Raw genomic sequence first — 23,461 nt, forward strand, 5'->3', positions numbered from 1 at the left:
CGAAGAAACCTGCCCCTGCCGGAGAGGAGGAGGGTCTGATGAAGCCCTTTTGGAGGTTTTCTTGAATGTATTCCCGCATGACTTTAGATTCCTCCCGGGAGAGGGTATACAGCCTACCCCGAGGAGGTGTCTTGCCCGGAAGTAATTCGACAGGGCAGTCAAAAGGACGATGCGGAGGAAGGGAATCAGCCTCCTGGGCACTGAAAATATCTTGGAAATCTTGATATTCCACAGGAAGGGAAGCATCGCAGGAAAGCAATCCCGGGGGAGGCAGAAATAGTCCTCGAAGGAGGAACCACCGGCATGAGACAGGAAGCAAACCATTGGGAACCCCAACTGTCGATATCGCTAGTGGTCCAGTTGATACTTGGTGTGTGTTGTCGTAACCAAGGCAGGCCTAAAATAACAAGATGGATGGCCCGGGGAAGAACCAGAAGCTGAAACTCTTCCTTATGTAAAATTCCTACTTGCATCTGCAACGGCTGAGTGACACGGGTAATGGAATAGGGTAGAGTCAGTCCCTGAATGGAGGTCACTTGTAACGTAGGTTTACAGGCCATTGAGGGAGTTCCAAGCTGGACTAGGAGACTGGCATCAATAAAATTCCCTCCGGCCCCTGAATCGATCAAAGCCATGGTGCTAATACAAAGTTCATTCCAGCGCAGGAAAATAAGGACGGAGACAAGATTATCCAACAGAGGTGAGAATCGACCCAGAGCCACCCCCTTCAGAGGCCCTGGGTCAACGCATTTCCCAGTTTATTCCGGCAATATCTCAGGAAATGGCCAGCCTGCCCACAACAGAGGCAGAGTTGATTGTCCTGATGGTGAGCCCTTTCCTTTTCAGAGAGGCGATGCCGCCCGATAACCATCGGCTCTTCAGAGATTCCAGAAGTGGTGCCAGTAGCTCCTTTAGGAGAAGAAGGACGCGACACCCGAGGTGATGGTCTCTGTGATTGACGCTGAGCAGAACGTTCCTGTGTCATCTCTTGAAACCGAACGTCGATACGGACGCAGAGAGTAATCCAATGTGGTCAGAAGTTCCAGGCCTGCCAACTCATCTTTGATTCGGCCCGTTAACCCCTTTCAGAAGATGGCCGCGAGGGCTTCCTGGTTCCATCTCACCTTGGAGGCTAGGGTTCGAAAGCGTACAGAATATGCCCCTACAGAGCAATTGCCTTGTTGAATCTGTAGAAGTTCTCCGGCTGCCGAGGAGGGACGTCCAGGCACGTAAAAAACTAACCTAAAGTGGCAAAGAAATTCCCCAAGATCAGTGAGTAGAGGATCTCGCTGCTCCCAGAAAGGAGAGGCCCAAGCTAGGGCTGGGTCTGGAGAGCAGGGAGATTATATAAGTGATCTTGAGTTTATCGGAGGAAAAGACTCCGGGTTGCATTTCAAAAAACATAAGACATTGGTTGAGGAACCCTCAACAAGCAGAAGGGGTACCGGCAAACTGGGGAGGCTCACGGAGCCTTAACCCAGGAATGAGTAAAACTGGTCCGGACGGTGCAGCAGGAACTTGCCATTGGTACTGAAAAGTAGACAACTGGGAACAAATGTTCTGCAGGACTCCGGACGGACGATTCAGCTGGGCCTGTTGTTGCTGAAGAACCTGGACCAAATTCACCAAGTTGGGTTTGTCTGGCGAACTCATGGCTTCGGCTTACTGTCAGACCTGTGAGTTCTTGTACCAAGTAGAGCGCTGCCGAGCCCGGTTCTTGGCCGGACAACCCCGGGTTTCACCTGCGCTGACCGCTGTTCCCCAGAGATTGAGCCCCTAGGTGCGGGCGGCCTGCAGAGCTTATGAGATGGAGCAGGAAGTGGGGTGATGAATGTGATGGCCAGACAGGCAGCAGGCAAGAGAGTGATCCAGGTACAGGCAGAGTCAGTAGGCAGGCAGCAGGCAAGAGAGTGATCCAGGTACAGGCAGAGTCAGTAGGCAGGCAGCAGGCAAGAGAGTGATCCAGGTACAGGCAAGGTCAGTAGGCAGGCAGCAGACACAAGAGTAATCCAGGTACAGGCAGAGTCAGTAGGCAGGCAGCACACATGAAAGTAATCCAGGTACAGGCAAGGTCAGTAGGCAGGCAGCAAACACAAGAGTAATCCAGGTACAGGCAGAGTCAGCAATGAAGAACAAAGTAGAGGAGAAGCACACTACTGTGCAAGTAACACCTACCAAAGTAGAAGCCGAAGCAAGGAGTCTAGGGAGAGCTCAGCTGATAGTGCTGGCGCCTGATATCAGCAGGGAGAAGGGGCACAGCCATAGGACAAGAGCAGGGGAAGGAGGAACCAGAAGACCAACAGGAGAGAAGGGAAGCCAGGCAGATGAAGAGCAGACCCAGGTGGATGGAAGCAAAGCAATCAAGGAGTCTGGAAGCCAGGCAGAGAGCAGAGCCAGGTGCATGGAAGCAAAGCAATCAAGGAGCCTGCAGTCAGAGAAGAACTACACACACATGGCTCAGGGCTGTGCCAGTCAAGTGTGCGTGTCAACGGGACCCTGCGCAGCCCGAGGACGCCGCTTGCGTTGAGGTAGGGGACGACACTTTTCAAAATGATTGGAAGTGCTGAAATTTTTTTTTTTACAGGTGGTGCATTCCCCCCCTCTCTCTCCTCCCAGTTCCAGGCCCCCTCCCTCTCCTCCCAGTCACAGGCCCCCTCCTCCAAGTGCCAGTCCGACCCCAGCCCAACCTCTTCTCCCACAACAGTCCTCTGCCCTCGACTTCCTGCGTGCCGCCAGAATTTAAAACTCATCTTACCTTGGGGTCCCGGCAGCAGCAGTGAAAGGTGAGCAGGCTCAACGCTTAAGCCTTCCCTTCTCTCTCAGCTCTGGTCCCGCCCTTACGGAAACAGGAAATGAGGGCGGGACCAGAGCTGAGAGAGAAGGGAAGGCTGAAGCGCCGAGCCTGCTTGCCTTTCACTGCTGCCGCTGGGACCCCGAGGTAAGATGAGTTTTAAATTCTGGGCGGCACACAGGAAGGCGAAGGCGGGGGACTGTTGAGGGAGAAGAGGGTGGGCACCAGGCAGGTCGGGCTGGCTGGGAAGGGAACTTCCGGCGGGTCAAATATTGGGGGTGCTCGAGCACCCACAGCATCAGCGCCTATGCTCAGTGCTGATGACATCACCAGCTTGGCCTCCACCACTCTACAGTGACCCCACAGGTCACTGACTGGAACTGCAGGTAATTTTAGTAGGAAGAAAGAGGAACAGAGCACAGACGAGCAAGGCACGGATGTCGGCGACGACGATCGTGACAACGCCCCATTGTCTCTCTACCATCTACTCATTTCCATCTTCGTCTCCAGGTTCTGATATTTCACAAAGTGGACTGGAGGAGTTCTCAGATCCAAATATTATTCCACAGAATAACTTCTGATCTGTCCCTACCTCTTCTGAGGAATAAGTCTCCATATGATGACATCTCTTATCTGACGTTTATTCAAAACATGACATCGGAGGTACCATTCCCACTACAGCAGGAAGCAGAAACATAGCCAGATGATTTTGGCCTTCTAAGGTTTATAGAGGTCCCAAAGGCCATTGTCTCAGTAGCTATTCATGAGTTACTATAATATCAACAGTCTTGCATGTGGCAAACTTCACGTCTCATAAAGCCTGTTTCTAAATAAGTAGATGAGATATATATGGCCAACTGGAACCTGGTTTCATCAAATTTCCACTCTTATACCCTTCTGTCATGGTTAAATCATCCATGACAGAAGCTAAGAAAGGTTTCCAGTACTCCTCCTGGTAAAGGAGGAGTTCAAGGGAACCTTGCTGTTGGCACACACTGCTGCTCATCAACTTTATAGGGTACAATATATAATGCACATTTTTTTTTCAAAAGGTACAAGTATTCTCATCCAGCTTCTCAATATAGACTCAGGCTCATGCTCAGACTCAGCTAGAAGCTACCCAGCTGACTCCCACTGACCTAGAGGCCAACCAAAACTATCTAAACACTTTGGGCTGAAACTTATCACCTGGTTTCGGCCAAAGCCAAATCTGAAAACTAAAGTGTGGTTGTGTGAATGTGAACCAATGAGGACCACTGGGGATTGTCAGAACTTGTTGTCGGCAGCCCTCTGCTAATCCCACAGGAGATTATTACCATCCAGTCCCAGAAACTGTGAGCCCAGGCTGACAACTGAGAAAGCTATTTTAACAAGGACTTCTCAACAAGTCTGGCACATTTAGGTTCCCAAGTCAATGCAGATGTAGTTAAATATCTTCTGAGATAGGACCTTTGAGAGAACATGTACAAAAATTAATGATTGGAACTGTGCACAAGTAACAAAAGAAAAGTAGCATTGAGATGTTTCCCATTTCGTATTTACTTATAAATCTGAATAAGGACATTGTCTGGGTAAAGGAGTCCAGACACTAATCTAACAGCAGGCATTATACTAGCCTGATGCACAATCCAGAATTAAAAAAAAAAAAAAAGAACACTGTTGTTACTATATGCGAGGACTACACGCTTTGAAAAATTACAATCAAGAGCAATAAATTTCTCAAATTATTTTCTAATATATAAATTTAATTTCATATTAATATCTTTTCCCTTATAACATTATCAGGCTTATTTTCGAAAGAGAAGGGCGCTCATCCTTTGGCACAAATCGGGAGATGGGCATCCTTCTCTCAGGGTCACCCAAATTGGCATAATCGAAAGTCGATTTTGGGCATCCCCAACTGCTTTCCGTCGCGGGGATGACTAAAGTTGCCGGGGGCATGTCGGAGGCGTAGCAAAAGCGGGACTGGGGTGTGCCTAACAGATGGGCGTTCTCAAGCAATAATGGAAAAAAGAAGGGCGTCCCTGACGAGCACTTGGGCGACTTTACTTGGTCCATTTTTTCTTATGACCAAGCTCAAAAAGGTGCGCGAACTGAAAAGATGACCACCGGAAGGAATCGGGGATGACCTCCTCTGACACCCCCAGTGGTGACTAACCCCCTCCCACCCTGAAAAAAACAACTTTAAAAACTTTTTTTGCCAGCCTGAAATGTCATACTCAGGCCCATCGCAGCAGTATGCAGGTCCCTGGGAGGGGAGGTATGTGTGTGTGTCAGAGGAGGCATAGCGAAGGCGTGGACGTCCTTCTTTCAAACATTTTGGACGTCTTGAACTGCCCCCTCCCCCCCCACAGGGACGGCCAAATTTCAAGGCAGTGGAGTGGAGTGGCCTAGTGGTTAGTGCACTGGTCTTGCAATCCAGAGGTGGCCAGTTCAAATCCCACTGCTGCTACTTGTGATCCAAAATCCAAATAAATAAAGGGGGTGTCAGAGACATAGCAGGCACGGACATCCTTCTCACAGAAACATCCAGGCATGGACATCCTTCTCACAGAAACATCCATATTTTGGACATCCTCAACTGCCGTTGCAGGGATGGAGGCATAGACATACTCTAAATATGTCTGTATGTATGAAGCAGTCTTTGGCATGCGCACAGCAGCCACGCATAATGCTTGGCTGCTCTGCACTGGCTTCCCCTCCTTAGGAAGGAAATCGTGTGCAAATGAGCTAACAGTGAGCAGCTCATTTGCATGCGATTTCCTTCATGCATGCTCGTTCCTTTCCAAATCGCTAAGGGATCGGTAAGGGAAGGTCCTTTTCCGTTCAGTTAGTGCATCAGTTAGTCCACTGCAGTGCCCCTAGGGTGCCCGGTTGGTGTCCTGGCATGTCAGGGGGACCAGTGCACTACGAATGCTGGCTCCTCCTATGACCAAATGAGTTGGATTTGGTTGTTTTTCAGATGGGCGTCCTCGATTTCCATTATGGCCGAAAACCGGGGACGACCATCTCTAAGGTCGACCATCTCAACATTTATGTCGACCATCTATGTCATGGTTGACTTTGACTTGTTTCCCCAAAATATGTTTGACTTCGACTGTCTTCCCATAACTCCTCTCTATATAACCCATAACCATATTGTAACCAATGTAATTCCATGACTCACAATGTATTGTAAGCCACACTGAACCCGCAAATAGGTGGGAAAATGTGGGATACAAATGCAATAAATAAATAAATAAATAAATAAAATCTCTAAGCGTCCCCGACTATATTATCGAAGCGAAAGATGGACGCCCATCTTGTTTCGATAATACAGGTTTCCCCGCCCCTTCGCAGGGACGTCCTGCGCCCTCAGGAAAACTTGGGCACCCCGTTCGATTATGCCCCTCCATGTTGACCAGTACTTGTGATAGAAAACAATCACTGCAGGTTACTTTCTCATAGAATCTAGTTTCTGCATGCCACAATTTTGATTAAAACCCTGCATCTTCATCATTCTTTGGAATCACTCAAATAGTATTGAAGCCGGAATATATATAATAATTTAAATAATGAAAGACCATATTTTACCTCTAAGCAAAATCGCCTCCACACACACGGACTTCAGCTAATGAAAACTGAAACTAAAAGCCACAATATTTTTACAATGGCTGACTTTATGCCACATTTGTTGTGTCAGCTGATGTCATATCTCCACAGAGAGGCTAATTCTTTAGGAGCTTATCATCCCAAATTTACAGTCTTAAATTCCTGCTAAGCGTTTGTATCAAAAGCAATTATTTGGAGCACTCTATTTACCATATAAACTACTATGCAAGATTATAACTGCATTACTTGCAATTAAATTACACACACACCACAAAAAAAACAAAAAAAAATGCCCCCCCCCCCAGACTTCCTTACAGTGTAGTCTAGTGGTGTAGTAGTCAGGGCAGGAGTGATTCCCAGTCACTCTCGCCCATGTTAGCTCTACTCTCAAAATGGCTGCTGTGACCTCTTGCAGCAGTCTCACGAGATTGCTGCCAGAGGCCGCAACTGAAATCGAGCAGAAAAAGAATTTTGGGACAGTTTCAGCACCAAAACTGAAATTCGGATTAATCTACTTGTTAGAAGTGTACTTTTTAAAAGTATTAATCTTTATGTATTCTATTGTAATCTTTAAATGTATGAGGTTTGAAATCATTGTAATCTGCCTTGTTCTTACTATGATTTGTAAAGTGCAGAATATAAATATATTAAATTAAATGTAGTTATATTTTCAAACTATTTGGGAATGTCCTCTGGTGATGATTGATTTCCTAAGGCGGTGGGAAGTGCTATGAAGAGAAATGCTTCGCAATATTATTTATTATTTATTAGGATTTATCTATCGCCTATTTGAAGCAAATCACTTTGGGCGGTCTACAGCAAGAGTAATTCAAACATAGACAATTACAGCAGTAAAAATATTCAAATAACAATAAAAGGTATTGTATAGTATGCTACATTACAACGTCAACATAACACATATGGAAGAAGTCTGAGCCAAGAGCTGTTGTCATCATGGGGATTAATAGGAAACTTGCCTGGAATCAAGGCACAACTACTCATTCTAATGTGGCTGATCTGGTCCTTAATGGGATCGGTCTTGCATGAAAATTAGATTATGAGCCCTCAAGGGACAGAGAAATACCCAGGGTACCTAAATTTAACTCACCTTGAGCTACTACTGAAAAAGGTGTGATAAAAATCCAAATAAATAAATAAAATAAGATCTGGACTGACATTAATACTGACATGCCTGAAGCCTATGATGAATCTTTAGAGACATATTATTTTGTTGTGTGTTGTGTCCATACATGTTAAATTGCCAGAAGGAAGTATTTCAGTTCCTTGAAGTGTTAATCTAGCGCTTCACTATCTAGCTCCAACTGGAACTTATAAAGTGACATTTTTCTCACAGAAACGTCCAAATTGGTATTTTCAAAACCAATTTTTAGATGTTTTTCTATGAAGTCCGTCAGAAGTGTGTTCAAATCATAAGGGGGCGTGTCAGGAGCATTAAGGGTGGGATTTGGGCGTTCCTAACACTTAGACATTTTTCAGCCATAATGGAACAGAACAAATCTGTCAACACTAACACGTTTTGAGCTTGATCTGTTTTTATAAAGAATAAGGCACAAAAAGGTGCCCTAAATGACCACTGGAGGCAATTGGGGTGACTTCCCCTTACTTCCCTAGTGGATACTAACTCCCTCCCACCCCCCAAAAATGTGATTAAAAACATTACTTGCCAGCCTCTATGCCAACCTCAGAACAGCATGCAGGTCCCTGGAATAGCCTAGTGGTGGGTGTTGTGCACTGCAGATAGGTGGACCCGGGCCCATACCTCTCCCTAGCTGTTACACTTGTGGAGAAAACTGTGAGCCCTCCAAAACTCACCAGAAACCCATTGTACCCATATATAGGTGCCCCTTCACCCGTAAGGGCTATGGTAGTGGTGTACAGTTGGGGGTAGTGGGTTTGGGGGGGGGGGGGCTGGGGGGGCTTAACAGACAAGATAAGGGAGCAATGGTGAGATGTGTACCTGGGTGCATTTTATGAAATCCACTGCAGTGCCCCCTAGGGTGCCCTAATGCATTCCTGGGATGTCAGGGGAACCAGTCTACTAAAACTGCTGGCTCCTCCTATATCCCAATGGCTTGATTTTGTGTGTTTTGCACTTGGACGTTTTTTGTTTGAAAATGGACCAAAAAACAAAACGTCCAAATCGCAAAACCTTGAATTTTCGAAAAGAACAGATAAACATTTTTCTTTTTTTAAAATTACCTTCTTTCCTATTCAGATTTTGGACTTCTTTTGCAAATGTCCAAAGTCGGACATAGACCTCATATCGAAAATGCTCCTCCACGTAACCTAAGGAACTTTGGGGCTCTTTTACTAAGCCGTGTAGGCGCATACATGCGCCCAACACGTGCCAATTTGGAGTTACCGCCTGGTTACCACGAGGCCCAGGCAGTAATTTCGTTTTTTATATGTGTCCGCTATGCGCGCCGTAAAATAATTTTTGTTTTTCTGCACGCAGTGGAAACCGGGCGGTAATCGTTATTCTATGAGTGTAGATGATTACCGCCTGGTTACCATATGAGATCTTACCGCTAAGTCAATGGCTGGCGGTAAGGCCTGAGACCCAAAATGGACGCGTGCCAATTTTTATTTTGCTGCAAGTCCATTTTGAGCAAAAATAAATAAGACCTTTTTTACAGGCACGCTGAAAAATGGATCTGTGCGTGCCCAAAACACACGCCTACACTAATGCAGTCCATTTTTCGGCGCACCTTATTAAAAGGACCTTTGTAAGTCTAAGAGCTTTGAAAATGAGCCCCATACTAACGTGGAGGGGCATTTAAAAAAAAATGTTAGTCCAAAAAACCACATCCTGCTTATAAAGTCCAAAAAAAAACAAAACTCGGCCATCTTGCAGCCATAATCAAATAGGAAAAACATCTAGATTTCCTGTTTGTCCATCTCACAGCCATATAATAAGTTTTGTATTGAAAACATCCAAAATGAATAGCTACTTTCCAAATTGAAACATCCAACTTTTGAATGACAAAAAAAACAAGAAACGTGAACATCTGCTGAACAGAGAAGTAGCCTAGTGGTTAGTGCAGTAGGCTGTAAACCTAGGGACACAGGTTGAAATCCCACTATAACTCTTTATTAGTAAATATGATCCCTCCAGGACCTGAAAGCAGGTTTTGAATCGAGCATGCTTGACGTGAGAGAAAAAGCAGCCGCAGGGGCAGGGCATGCAATGCAATGCAGTGAAGAAAAGCACTGGAGGAAGACTTCTGCTGGCAGGGCCTGGGGATCCCCGCCTGCCAAGGTATTTGGAGTTGCGGCAGGGAGGGGGGCGGTAGTAGTGATCCTGGGTGGGGAGCGGTGGTGATCCTGGGGGAGGAGGCCCAGCTCAGTCTCTCAGCAGCCCTGCTGCAGAGTCCATCCAGTCTGCCCAACAAGGTAGCAAGAGTTGTATCTGCCATTCTGCAGAGGTTTCACTTATTAAACACTGGTATACTTAATCTCTATCTTTCCCTGCCAATTTTAGGGCATACACCACAGACGTCTGCTCAGCACTGGTCCTATTGCCCAACTATTGGAGTTGCCGTTGAAGCCCACTCCAGCCTTGATCCTAATCTGTTTATGCCACTTGCAAGTCCCAGACTGTAGAAGGCTGTCCAGCATTGGCCTTACTTCAAAAACTCTGAATCTGCCGTCTGCCGTCAAAGCTCACTCTAGTTATCAGGTCATTTAATTTTTACTTTAATTGGATTCCATTCTTTTTCTATATAGTGTTCTTCTATGTTTATCCCACACATTCTTGAATTCCATCACTGTTTTTGTCTTCACAACCTCTTACTTGTTTGTACTTCGCAGAGTCCAAGTGTTTTTTTCATTGTATATCAATAGGAAGCAGTAAGGCATTAGACACCACATACATCCAATAGAAGACTCCTGAAGAAGGCCTTTTTAGGCCACAACTCATGTCAAGTCTTGGATGTTATAATAAAGCCAGCTGTTCGATGGAGGTCACATGACGCCATGGTGCAGGGCTGATGCTGGGTAGCTAGGCTCCGCGCACATTCGCCCAAAAATCTGCAAAGTTGACGGGCCCAAGGGGAGAAACGGCGCTGCCTTGTGTGCTGAAGAAGCGGGAATTGCTGTGTGATCGGAGGAACGGTGCAGAGACCCGGCATGGCAGCAAAAACAGTCCACAGAGAGAAAGACAAGTCTAAGCCGACCGATACCAAGATGGCCGACCAGCGCGACCATGGAGAGCTTGCTGTGGGCTCCACATGGCTAGCGGAAATCACCGCCGAGGTAACTGCAGCGGTGGAGGCAGCGCTGGATAAGAAGCTCCAGCAACTTTATGATTGCACGGAGGAGGCTCATGAACGCATTGACAGCATGAGCTTAGAGTTGGATGAAGGACTGCAGCGCATATCGGAGGTTGAGGAGAGCATGGAGGTGCAGAAGGAGATAAATAAGAAACTGGAGAAGCGGGTGCAGGATCTGGAAGTAAAGGTGGACGATTTAGAGAATCGAAGCAGGCGAAATAACCTGCGCCTGATTGGACTCCTGGAGTCACTCTTGGATAGGGATCTGCCTAACATTTTGGAAGAATGGCTGCCACAGACACTACAAATAGAGGATAAATTACAACAATTTTGCGCGGAGCGGGCCCACCGGGTGGGGCCTATGCAGCAGCCAGGGAACATGCCAAGGGTGGTGATCTTAAAAACCCTTAACTTCAGGCATAAGCAATATATTTTGGATGCGCTCCGAGGTGGACAATCGCTTACCTATCAAGGGAGAAAAATCCTCTGTTTTCAAGATTATTCCCATCAGGTGCAAATGATGAGGAAGTCCTTTGCGCCATTATGTACGGAGCTATATAACAAGAAGATAAAATTTGCACTCCTCTACCCTGCCAAGCTAAGACTCACCATAAATGGTGCAACTAAATTTTTTGATCGAGTGGAGGCAGCCAAAGAATACATTCAACAACATGGAGAGACACCAGAGCCTCAGTGAAGTAGAGGAAGCTTGCAGGATGGTAAAGAGATTCAATAGAGGACACTGGAGTTTACAGTACAGGTTTTACAGTGGAGAGCAGGATATGGAGAGTGATGTTGAGAATTTAAGGTTTGAACACTTAGCTGTTGGAATTGTGGCAGATTGGGAGGATGCGATCTGGGAATGTATATAAGACAGTATCCAAGGTGTGCTCAGATCTTCTCTGCTCCCTTTGGCATCAGATGCTGATAGAATGGCGAATCTGACTGGATTGCATTGAGGCCACTGGGCCTGAAGTGGAAACCAGAAACCTGCAGGTTACTGTTTTACAAGAACTACATAAAATTGACCACCAGAGGATCTTCACAATATTGGGAGCGTGAGACAGCTAAGAACTGATATTAGAGATATGACACATAAGCTTATGCATGTTTTGGATGTTGGGGAGGAGGCATGGGGGAAGGGGGGCTATGAGATATGTTGTAGGGCGAGTGCAGGTGTTACAGCGTGACTGGTTCTTGGAACAGGAGGGACGGGGGAGGGATAGCGGAATGGGAGATGGGCAGGGACCATATGGGGGGGAGGGGGGGAGGATAGGGCTTGGGTAGTAGGGAACCGATTAGCAAAAAAGGTTAGGGGGAGATATGTGAGTGAGTGGAATGTGGAGTGGCTGCGGGATAGAATAGTAGGGGTGGTGCTGCTGGGACACCATGCCTGCTTACTGCTAGATGAGATGTATGAGTTGCTGTACGTGAGAGCTGCTGTGGGCTAATGGGCCTTAAAGTGTACTCCTGGTACGTTGGGGGAATATCCTCCCCCATTAAACGAAAGAAAATACTTCATAGTCTTAAAAAGAAAAGGGCTGATGTAGTGCTCCTTCAGGAGACACATTTATCAACGCAGGAGCATGAGAAGTTGAGAACCTGGTGGGTGGGGACCATATTGGAGGCCCCGGCAGTGGGGAAAAAAGCGGGTGTTGTTATTCTATTCCATAAATCGTTACAAGTGGAGGTGGGGCAGGTGTGTGCTGATCCTGAAGGGAGGTATATTCTGGCACAGGTAAAGGTGAATGGTAATTCATGTCTCATTAGTAATGTCTATGCCCCAATGTGTACTGTAAGCAATTTTATCATACACTTATCAGCAAGATACAGCAATTTAATATCCAGCAGCAGATAATAGGGGGAGACTTTAACGTGGTTGCGGATCCCATTTTGGATAGATCACATGGGGTAGCGGGTTCTGTAGTGGGGGCAGATAAAGGCATAAAACTGTTGTGTGGAGCATTGGGAGTGGTTGATGTGTGGAGGGTGTTGCATCCAAACACCAAAGACTATACACACTACTCAAGAGCCCATCACACTCAATCGAGAATTGATTACCTATTGATAGATGAAGGGAGTTTTACACATATATCGGAGGCCGATATTGATCCTACGATTATATCAGATCATGCGGCAATATATATCAAATTTCGAGATCAGACTCCACAAAATAGACAGTTTAGGTGGGTCTTTCCTATGGACCTGTGTTATGATCCTGAGTTTTGGACGTATATTAGAGGGAAGTGGAAAGAATATTCATTACATAATGCATCTCATATGCATACCCCGATATTGTTTTGGGAAGCTGGGAAGGCTGTTTTAAGAGAAGAGATAATAGCTTATAGTGCTAGGAAGAAGAGACGAAGAGATATGGAGATTATCAGATTAGGAGATCGCTTGGTACGTCTGAGGAGGGCTTATGGGCAACAGTCTGCAGACCACCTTCGTGAGCAGTTATTAGCCACGCAGGCATCTCTGAATGAGTTACTGCATCAGCGCGCTAATAAATCGGCTGAATATTATAGATATCAATTGTATAGGTTTGGCAATAAGCCTGGGAAGCTGATGGCGGGTCTACTGAGAAGAATGAAGGGACAGCGGAGAGTGCTCGCAATTAGGACGCGGTCTGGGGGACTGGTACATACTGATGCAGAGATACAGGACGTGTTTCACGACTATTATGCTAAGTTGTATACTAAGAATGAGATAGATGACTTAGATCCAGATATGTATCTTGAGAATGTTAATATGCCGAAGATCACAGCGCAACAGCAGAGGGAGTTAAACAAGCCGACAGAAGTGGAAGAGGTCCTGAGAGAAATCAGAGGTACTGCATTACATAAAGCTGCAGGGCCAGATGGATTTCGGGCAGAATTGTATAAAATCTTAATGCAGGATGTAGGGGAACCTCTGGCTAACGCCTTCAATAGGTCAGTTGAATTAGGGGAGCTACCGCAATCTTTGTGTATAGCGGATGTTATGGTTTTTTTGAAACCAGGGAGAGATTCGACCTTACCAGGCTCATATAGACCAATATCACTCATTAGCTATGAAGCTAAATTATTGGCTCAGATTTTGGTCTCTAGGCTGGCGAAAGTGTTGCCGCATATAGTGGCGTCCCCTCAAGTGGGATTTGTGCAGGGGAGACAGAGCGGGAAGAATATCAGGCTGATATTGCCCACAATGGAGAGAGTGCGAAGGGAGGGAGGGGACTCCCTCTTGATCAGTTTCGACGCCGAAAAGGCGTTCGATCGGGTTGAGTGGGAGTTCCTCTTTGCATCACTGAAGGCGTATGGATTTGAAGGATATTTTACACAAGCGATATCCATATTGTACAAGAATCCGGCAGCGAGAGTGTTGGTAAATGGAGCGTACGCTCGATGTTTCCGAATAAATCGGGGAACCAGACAGGGTTGCCCTCTGTCCCCATTACTTTTTGCCATCACCCTGGATCTCCTGATTAGGGAAATTCTAGGAAATGTGGAGATAGAGGGGATTAAACTGGGACCTCGAGAATTTAAAGTATCGGCATTTGCCGATTACATTTTGGTTCATCTGGCGAGACCGGAGAGATCATTGCCAGTATTGATGGAAGTATTTGAAGAATATGGGGCCTTCTCGGGTTTTAGTCTGAATTTTCAAAAATCCGAAGGCTTACCCACTAGCAACACAGTAAGGAAGACGTGGAAAGGCACGTTTCCACTGAGATGGGCAGATCAGGAGTTTAAGTACCTGGGCATTACACTAACTGGGGATTTGAGAAGATTATATAGAAGAAATGTTGATGAGTTACTAAACCCTACAAGGAATCAATTGGCACTATGGGAGGGGTTGCCCTTAACACTGAGTGGTCGAGTTGGTTTGTTCGCCATGATGCTGTTCCCGAGATGGCTGTATGTCTTAAGACAACTGCCGATCTTATTACAGAACAAGGATCTAAAGAAACTTAGGAGAATGGTGACCCGATTCTGCTGGAGCGGAAAGAAGGCCAAAGTTAAAATGGAATATATGTATGGGAGTTGGAAAGAGGGAGGCCTTGGGATGCCAGATATCAAACAATATAATTGGGCTTGTTTAGCTAGACATCTAGCGGATTGGATATTAGACACTGAGGATCATACAGTAAGGAGTATGGAGTGTGTATTGTTTAAGCCTTATCATCCCTATTATATGCTGCATGTTCAGGGGAAATTGTTACCTAAGGGATGGAGCCAACATATTTTACTACATCCAATGCGCCGCATATGGCAGTATATACTAAAGTGTTTAAATAAGAATCCACAATGTACGGATCTGCTTCCTCTGGTGGGGAACGGCGCCTTTGGTCCTGGGAATATACAACCGAGGTTTAAAAATTGGGCACAGGAAGGGGTTGTACTGGTGGCGGATGTTATGCAGGATTCGGGGAAGATTATATCTAGAGAGGCATTAGAGGATATGGTGGGAGCAGAGAATGTGACATGGTATGACTATTATCAATTACATAGCTATATTAAGCAGTTAAATAGTGCTGGGTGTGAGAGAGGGATATATGACCTATTGGTGAATTTATTCCTACCTCAGGGCAGAGAACAGACCTCGGTGTCAACACTTTATAAACAGTTGCATATGATTTCCCCGCACCGTGGATATGAGGAGGTAGCCCGGAGGTGGTCTGAGGGTGGAGATTAGAAGTGGAGATATAGCCCAGTTTTTGAAGGAGATAGTACATAAAGTGACTAGTGCACGACACAGGGAGATCCAATTCAGAATTATTATGAGAGCATACTTCTCCCCTGTACTGGCCTACTATGCTGGTAGGATTCAAGCACCACATTGCAGTAAGTGTAACTTTCAGAGAGCATCGTTGTATCATATGCTTTGGGAATGTCCAGACATTAGGAAGTTCTGGGATAACATTATGGAATTCTGTGAGACATTAATTCATAAGGCAATCCGATTGCCACCTAAAAATTTAATCTTGGGTCTAAGGGGGAGTGGGTTAAATCTGAGGCATACAGAGGGCCTATTCCTGTATCAGGCAATAATTATAGGAAAACAATGTATTTTACAATTTTGGACTCAGGATATTGGGCCCTCTTTCTGGCAGTGTAGGAATTTGCTTCATACCTTAGTGCAGTGATGGGCAACCTTTTGAGCTTGGTGTGTCAAAATTCGCCAAAAAACCGAGCATAACTCGGGTGGTGTGTCACTTCGAGAAAAAAAACCATAATTTCGCGATATTTATAGTTTAAATAACAAAAATGTATAATTGTAATATAAAACTGTATTTAATAAACCAAAAACTAATTATTTAACTTACCTACTTAGTGACTTCTTTGTTCATCTGTCAGTCGGTTTCTTTTGTTGGTCTTGATATTATTTAACTTGTGTGGGGTGCCATGAACTAAGATAAGTGAGGGGGAGGGGGAATTCTTTAACTAATCTGCCTATTAGTGACTTTTTTGTTGCTGAATTTCATTGGCTAAATCTTCAATTGAAGGTTGGTATTTTGTACACTTCAAGCCCAAGCAAGCGCTACTAACTTCATCTGTCAATCTGTTTCTTTTGTTGGTTTTGATATTATTTAACGCTGAGAATAAGGTTTCACAAAAGTACGTAGAGGGAAAAATTGTGAGTAAAGCCATTGCTATATTTTTCAGGGTGCTAAAAGTGTCTGGTAATCGGATCCAGGCACTCCAAATTTCCTGGTAACTCAGATATTCTCTTAATAATTGCATCTTTATTCTGCATATCGTGAAATAGAACTGGTGCACATCTTAGGAGAGTTTCTTTAATAAATTCTCCCTCACTGAGTGCTTTTCCATGCTGAGCTATGGAGTGAGCAATGCTCAAACTTGCAGATGTTAAATTTGTAGAACCTTTTACAAATTTAAGGATGGACTTAGATTGGCTCTTATAAAAGTGTAGCTGCCTGGAAATGTATTCCTTCCGTTCATCCTCACTTTTTTTCAAGAGCTGGGAATGATTAGTTTCAAAATGTCTATTTATATTCCACGTTCTGCTTACTACAGTTTCAGTACATAGAACGCAAATTGATTTGCCATTTTTTTCTATAATGCCATACATCTCGGTCCATGTCTCTTGAAAGGGTCGGCTACTGCTACTACCACTTCCTTTACTTAACCTTGGTTTTTTATTTTTTGAGTTCTCCATCAGGGGAGCAGAGACAGAAGATAGAATTATAGATAGCCTGTTAGCCCTAACTAGCCTAACTGACCACCTTATGTAAATTAAGATGGCTGCCGCTATTTCTAATGGCGGGAAACGGCACCCATAGCACATGCCCTCGCCTCTCCCAGCCTCCCCCTCACCTATCTCAGTAATGGTGGTCAATTACAAATCCACGACACCCCAGAACAGTAGATTGGATGATGGTTGCTGGTAATGGTGATCACAGGGCCCTCAGAGATGCGTCCCCCACGGCATTCCGCTGCTCTCTGCTCCGCCGGCCGGAAGTGAGGAGCCGGGGCAGAGGGAGCAGCAGGGAGGGAGCCAATAGGAGCGCACACGGCACACCCCCAGCGGGTAAACATGCACCGGGTGATTTCGCCGGGGGGGGGGAGGTCGCGCTGCACCGGGGGGGAGGGGGGGCGCATCGGTGATCCGCCCCGGGTGTCAGCAAGGAACTCCGCTGCTTCTCTGTATGCGGCCACATGCGGCCGCGTGTCACTGAAAATGGCTACGCGTGTCAGTACTGACACGCGTGTCATAGGTTCGCCATCAGGGCCTTAGTGCTTCTGGAGGCACATGGGGTGTACCGTAGTCCTAGGAGTAAACAACGTTTCTGGGAGATTTGGGAGCCGTACGTGCAGGCCTTATCAGGCAAAGCTCGCAACTTACTAGTGAACTCACTCACGTTGTAGCTTGATATATGAAAGAAGGGCATGTTAGAATATTCTTGCATGGGAGGGAGGTGGGTGGGTTAGGAGTTGGGGGGAGGGGGAGGGTAGAGGGGGCGGAGGAGGGAGGTGGGGGATGTGTGCTTTATGCTTAAACATATGAAGACTGATTCAAGTTAAAGATGTGTTGTATTCGTAGTAGGTTTAAGAATATGCTGTAGTGATTCGGCATTAATCTGTTGGGTTTTCTTTGTTGGGGGGGGAAGGGGGTTTGAATAAAAAAAGGGAAAACGAATTGTATCATATGCTATTTGATATATTGCTATGATTAGAAGATACTAAGAGTGATGATCTTTCTGTATCATGGCATGTGATGTTTCCAATAAAAATAATTTAAAAAAAAAAAAAAAAAAAGCCAGCTGTTCTTTTGGACATCGTCTGCTGCTCCTTCTTTTGTCACCCTCGCAGTGATTGACTTGTTTGCGTGACTGCAAGGGATACTGTTCTTCTGTTTGTTTGCCAAAAGTATTTCCCGACATTGCTCTTAAGTCTCTCACCCTGCAGCCTCAATTAATGACCTTTAGTTCTACCACTTCCATGTCTCTGAAAAAGATTAGTTGCATATTATTACCTAAGTATTTACAGAATCAGGATCGGTCTTAGAGGAGACTGAAAATCCATGACAGTTGAGAAAAGGAACTCTCTGAAGCTTTGGGAGTAGCTCTTGTGAGATCAGCATGGATCAAATTTGAAGCAGGAAACCAGGTGGTCCTAGTATAGGCAAGGCCACTTCAGAGTGTGGGGCATTTCCATCAAATCCAAGCCCTTAGATCCACTGGGCAATGGAAAATGCCTGTAACCGGGGCCTACTCTTCAATTCAGCTCAGCTCAGTTCCTTCTACATCTGACCCGGGTCACAGGGATACTATTACTCTTACCATACCACATTTGCGCTCACTCCAAACTCTCCATTCAACATAGTCCTTCCAGTTCGAGCTTGGGAGTGGGTAAATGGTCAGGAATAGAGATCCGGGGGATTGGGAATTTAAGTGGGGCTTCTTTACAGTATCTCACCAGTCCCAGAAGCAAGCGCCCTTACTCCCACTTCAAAGGAATCACAAAGCACTCCAACGGTGTCTTTTGATGCAAATTCAACTTTACTGAACTTTCTGCAAACTGCAATCAAATCAATGTTTATAACTTCATCTGTACTGTAGAAGTCCTCCTGTCCAAGATTGTGTATTAGAAACTCAACCCTCTTTTTGAAACTTGAGCTTCTTAGTAGTTTCAGCATTTACACATTTACAGATACTGCTGTCCTTTACCCATCTCAGAGGATGGTAATAATCCAAGGCTGCTCCTGTATTTCCTTGATCACAATCCACTTCCTCAGGCACACAGAGGATGAAGAGCAGGAGCAATTAGTGGGGGCACCCCCCCTCCAGTGGCATCCGCAGATGGCCCAATAGAGACAGAGGAGGCACACATCCACAATCTCTCCATGGGCATTACATTCGACCTGCATGTTCATAGAGTGAAGTGATTTTCTATTTTATAGGTCTTCTTGTGTGCCCGGGGGGGGGGGGGGGGGGGGGGGGGGGGGGGGTCTCAGTGCAACCTGTGTGCAGTAGATGCTGCCTATGCCCAAATGGAAGCGGTCTATGGCACAGAATTGAGTCATGTTGCTCTGAAGTGCCTGGGTGGTAGTGGGGAAGGTAATATAGTCAGAGGTGTGGGTGAGAAAAAAATCAAAGAACTGGTTAAGGCAATTGGAGATGGCAGGCTGGGTGAGGCCTGAACTGACAGGCTGGGTGAGGCCTGAACTGACTGCTAGTACTTACCGGAAGGCACCGGTGACCTTCAGGTGGACTGGCACAGGATTATTCCTGCGTGTCCTGGGCTGCAGGAGGGGTTGTAGATGTTCATAGAGGTGCTGTATGGCAGCCCTATCAAAGCAGAACCTAGTCAGGCATTCCTGGTCAGTAAGGTCCAGGAAGCAGGTGCAAGACCTGAAGACTCACTGATAGGGAAATCTTCTCCGGGGCCTCCCCACCAAATGCTCATCCACCTCCAGGAAGGCGTGAGCCACCAAAGCATTCAGAACATCCATGATTGGCATGCAGGTGTCCCACCACCACAAGTGCAACCCACTGATCCCAGAAATACCACTGTGCACACCTCCACCTACTGCACCTCATGAAACCCAACACCAGCCTCCGCACCAGCAGAGTTGTGAGCCACACACCAGCTGCCCAAAACATTCACTTTCCCACCTCCAACAAACAATCCAGACACACACAGCTGCAGCACTAAGCACTCACTCTCCCAGCACCAGCAAACAGTCCTCACACACACAGCAGCAGCACAATGCACTCACTCTCCCAAGAACAGCACACAGCCCTCACACAAACAGCAGCAGCACAGAGCACAGTGACAAACTAGGAGTGGACAAACAGAAGAACAATGAGAGACAAAAGACAAGCAGGTAGGGATATAAAATGGGAGGTGTGGAGGTTTGGGGACAGTGAGGGTTTGGATGAGGGAAGGGGGCAAGATACAGATGAAGGGATGGGTGTAGCTGGGGGGCTAGCAGGTGTGGGTAAGGACCTGAGGAGGTGAGACTAAGAGGAGGCAAATCAGGAAACGTAAAGGTCAAAAGGTTCAGACTGGGGCAGACAAAAGTAACAAGGCAATCGTGAGCCGATGATCAATTTCCCTGCTCTGTTCTAAACAGCACTTTAAAATTAGCACCGGAACAGCACAGGGAAATAAAGCCCCAATGAACAAAGCTAATAGCTTGCAAATTTATGTGCGCTATTATCTTTGATTAGCTCTAATCATAGGCTGGCAGGCAAACACGGGTGCCAGTCTGGCACCTTTGTCTTTGATCATCTGCCCATCAGCAACTCTCTATTTCTCACAAATGACCACTTCCACCTCTCCAGTCTCCAACTCAGTAAAACCACAAATGGTTCTAAAGACAGGTTTGGCTTTACCCTAGACACTTTTAAAAAAGGTCTAATTCTGGACATTCTTCTTCCTGTCCCTAGGAAGTCCTTTTGCAATCCGTTATGGGCAGAAAATGTTCATCACATAACCCTGCCCATGGAAATCCTCCTCTGGGAACGTTTTCTTTTAAGAGACTAGCGGACTTTAACATTTTTTTTTGGTGTGATTACACATTTTTTGTAGTGGACTTGAATATTTATTTTGGTGTAATTACACATTTTGTGGATGTTTCCGATTCAAAAATGTGCCCATTAATCTCTTTTAGTGACTCAAACATATATCAACATACAGCCCGATTTATTACACACTGTGCAAAATCACCATATCATTCTAACCATTACGTTTAACTAAATAATGGATAATTGGGAAGCTGGTGGTCTTAAATAATTGCAAGGCTACAGTTAACATTCCAGCAGGATACATACATTTCACATCCTTGCTCCTATTTTGTTGTATATTGAATTATTGGCTCAGGCCCAGATGCACAAAGATCCCTGTTAAGAACCTCTCTGTATTTCCAATTTGGTAAAAATTACAAATTTGGAAATACAGAGGGATTCCGCATGCAAATGGGCTGCTCGTTGCTTTTGCGAACAGGCTCATTTGCATGCAATATGAGGGAAGTCAGTCGGCCAGCTGAGCATGCGTAGAGCAGCTCATCACTAAGCGTGGCTGGTCTGCACATGCCACAGACGGATGTCATACACACAGACAAGCTGCATGTATGAAAGCAGTAGCAGTAGCCTTTTTTTTTTGGGGGGGGGGGGGTTGCTGACTGCATGGGGCAAGTTAGATCCTTAACTCTGCTTTCCAATGTCCAGTTGCATAAAGATTTGCTGCTCGGATCTTTTGTTCCCCAGAAGGGCCTCCGGGGGGGGGGGGGGGGGGAGATTGCACAGCTTCTGGCCAGTGCAGCCACTAATGTTAATGGATGTGTTTGCAAGAGAGATTCCTGATAGAGGTGAAAGATGGCACAAACCCATTTGGTGCTGTCCAGCCAGATTTTAGCTCCTTTTTCTCTGTAACCTTTGGCTGGAGTAGTTGGGTGACACCTGTGCTGGATCCTTCCCCTCCGCAGGTGTGCAGTGACAGTATGTGGACTTTTTAGAGGCTTCTGTTCTTTCTTGTTTGAATTTTCCTGCAAATACATTTTCCCATCATATCCTTCATGCGGCTCTCTCCCATCTTTATTCACATGGCTGGAGCTCTTCCCACGCTGTTCCTAATTGTTCTGCCTCTTTTAAGAGCACAGAGCAATGCAATCCACAGGGAGAAAAAACAGAGGCGGTCAGAAAACGGCTGTGCATCGCTTTGCATGCACATTCGTATTGTAATAAACTCATTATAAAAGCTTGCTTTGCATTCCATTTTCCTTAGCTGCTACCGTGATAGGTAAAGAGCTCGGAGAACCCTTTTGTGCATGTCTTGCTGTACTCCTTGCTCGTTAAACCGGCTAGAACCACTTTAAAAACCACCTTGATGGCTCATTAGGTTTTGTGCATCTGGGTCTCAGTGAAAGGTCACGCAGCTGGTATGTACCTGTAATCCTACCAATACAATAGTGCCCCCCCCCCCCCCCCCCCCCGTCTGTGTTAACTGATTTCTTGAGTGAAGGTGGAGATTTAGGAACTGCTGCTCGTTTCTTGTGCTCCCATCTTGTGGAAAGCAGCTACACAGACCTCTTTAACCGTCCTAATCCACATCGATTTGCCAATGCCACCCGCGATCTGTCACAGTACAGCGCAGCTCTCTCGCCCTCCCAAGCTCTGGTGAAACACAGCAATTGCACACCTAGGAAATAACAGTCTGAGCGACCGAAATGAGCTGAGGCAGACGAAAGCGCGTCGTCGGTACAAAAAAACATCGCAGGTTAGGGACGGAGCGGGGAGAAAGTGCTGGAATTAAAAAACAAAAAAAAAAAAAAAAAACCACTCACCCAAACCATCACAAGGACCTGGAGACGAAATTGAAGTGGTGGTGACGGCGTTGGGTACCCTTCTCCTCGTTCTGTCTCGCAGGCCTTCCCACCCGCTTCCTGCAGTAGACGCAGGAATCTCTCACCTTCGCAGTCTGAGAGGCTGAACAAAAGGAATTCGGCAGACGTGGCTCACCGCCACCGCCGTCGCTATTGGACGAGAGGCGGGGCGACAGCGCACAAGTACTGTAGTAGTCCTGCAATCACCATGGTAACAGAGTGCCAGGAGAACAACTATGGCCAGGACTGGAATGGTAATTGCTCTTTTACTGTAGCTGCCAGAAAAAAAAAATATCGGATTGTATTGCTCGTGTATATACGGAGATGTCTTATGAACATGATTGGACTTCGGAGGGGGGCGGAGGGTTGTGCTTACCATCTTTTAAAAATGCGTTGGGTGTTTGAGGCAAGTGTACATACTTTGTATGTGGGAATGGGGGAATTTGTTCGCAAATAATGTCATCTTACATGTTCAGATTTACTGTCTCACTCATCTTCAGGTAGATAACGTAATTTTAAGGCTGCTACACAGGATGTCCCCCCCCCCCCCTCCCCAATTCGGTTTTGTTCCCATGACAAAATACTTATTTTTCAAAACTGCAAAATCCATGCAAACAAATTTAACCAAAATCACTTCTGAGATAATAAAAAGACACAAACTAATAAGGAACAAGAGTGGAAGTTCATTTGCAGCACGCTTTAGAAGTGACAACAGTAATGCTCAGAAATGTAGAAAACGGCGTAACATCCTGCTTCGTTTTCACTGTGTGCCGTTCTTAACATGGAATATAGAATTTAGGTGAGGGGGGGGGGCCTTGAGGGTGGTGAAAGGAAAGAGATGACAAAGAATGGTTATGGGACAAAAGATAAAGATAGACAAGAGTACTCCTCATTTAATCTACCCAGTACCACCCAACTTCTCAAGCCTAAGCATCTCCCTGACATTCATCTGACTAGG

General features: G+C 45.9%; 1 protein-coding gene across 1 annotated transcript in view; it reads right to left on the reverse strand.

The window, feature by feature from the left end:
- The window catches only part of TNPO1 (transportin 1), a 541,716-nt gene extending 519,118 nt beyond the window's left edge, over positions 1-22,598 (reverse strand). The window contains exon 1 of the mRNA XM_030193299.1: positions 22,465-22,598. Coding sequence (XP_030049159.1) covers positions 22,465-22,473 — 9 coding nt within the window. The 5' untranslated portion in view covers positions 22,474-22,598. The remainder of the gene's footprint in view (positions 1-22,464) is intronic.
- Between the last annotated feature and the right edge of the window lie 863 nt (positions 22,599-23,461).

This window comes from Microcaecilia unicolor, chromosome 2 (assembly GCF_901765095.1).
Source record: "Microcaecilia unicolor chromosome 2, aMicUni1.1, whole genome shotgun sequence".
Lineage (NCBI taxonomy): Eukaryota > Metazoa > Chordata > Amphibia > Gymnophiona > Siphonopidae > Microcaecilia > Microcaecilia unicolor.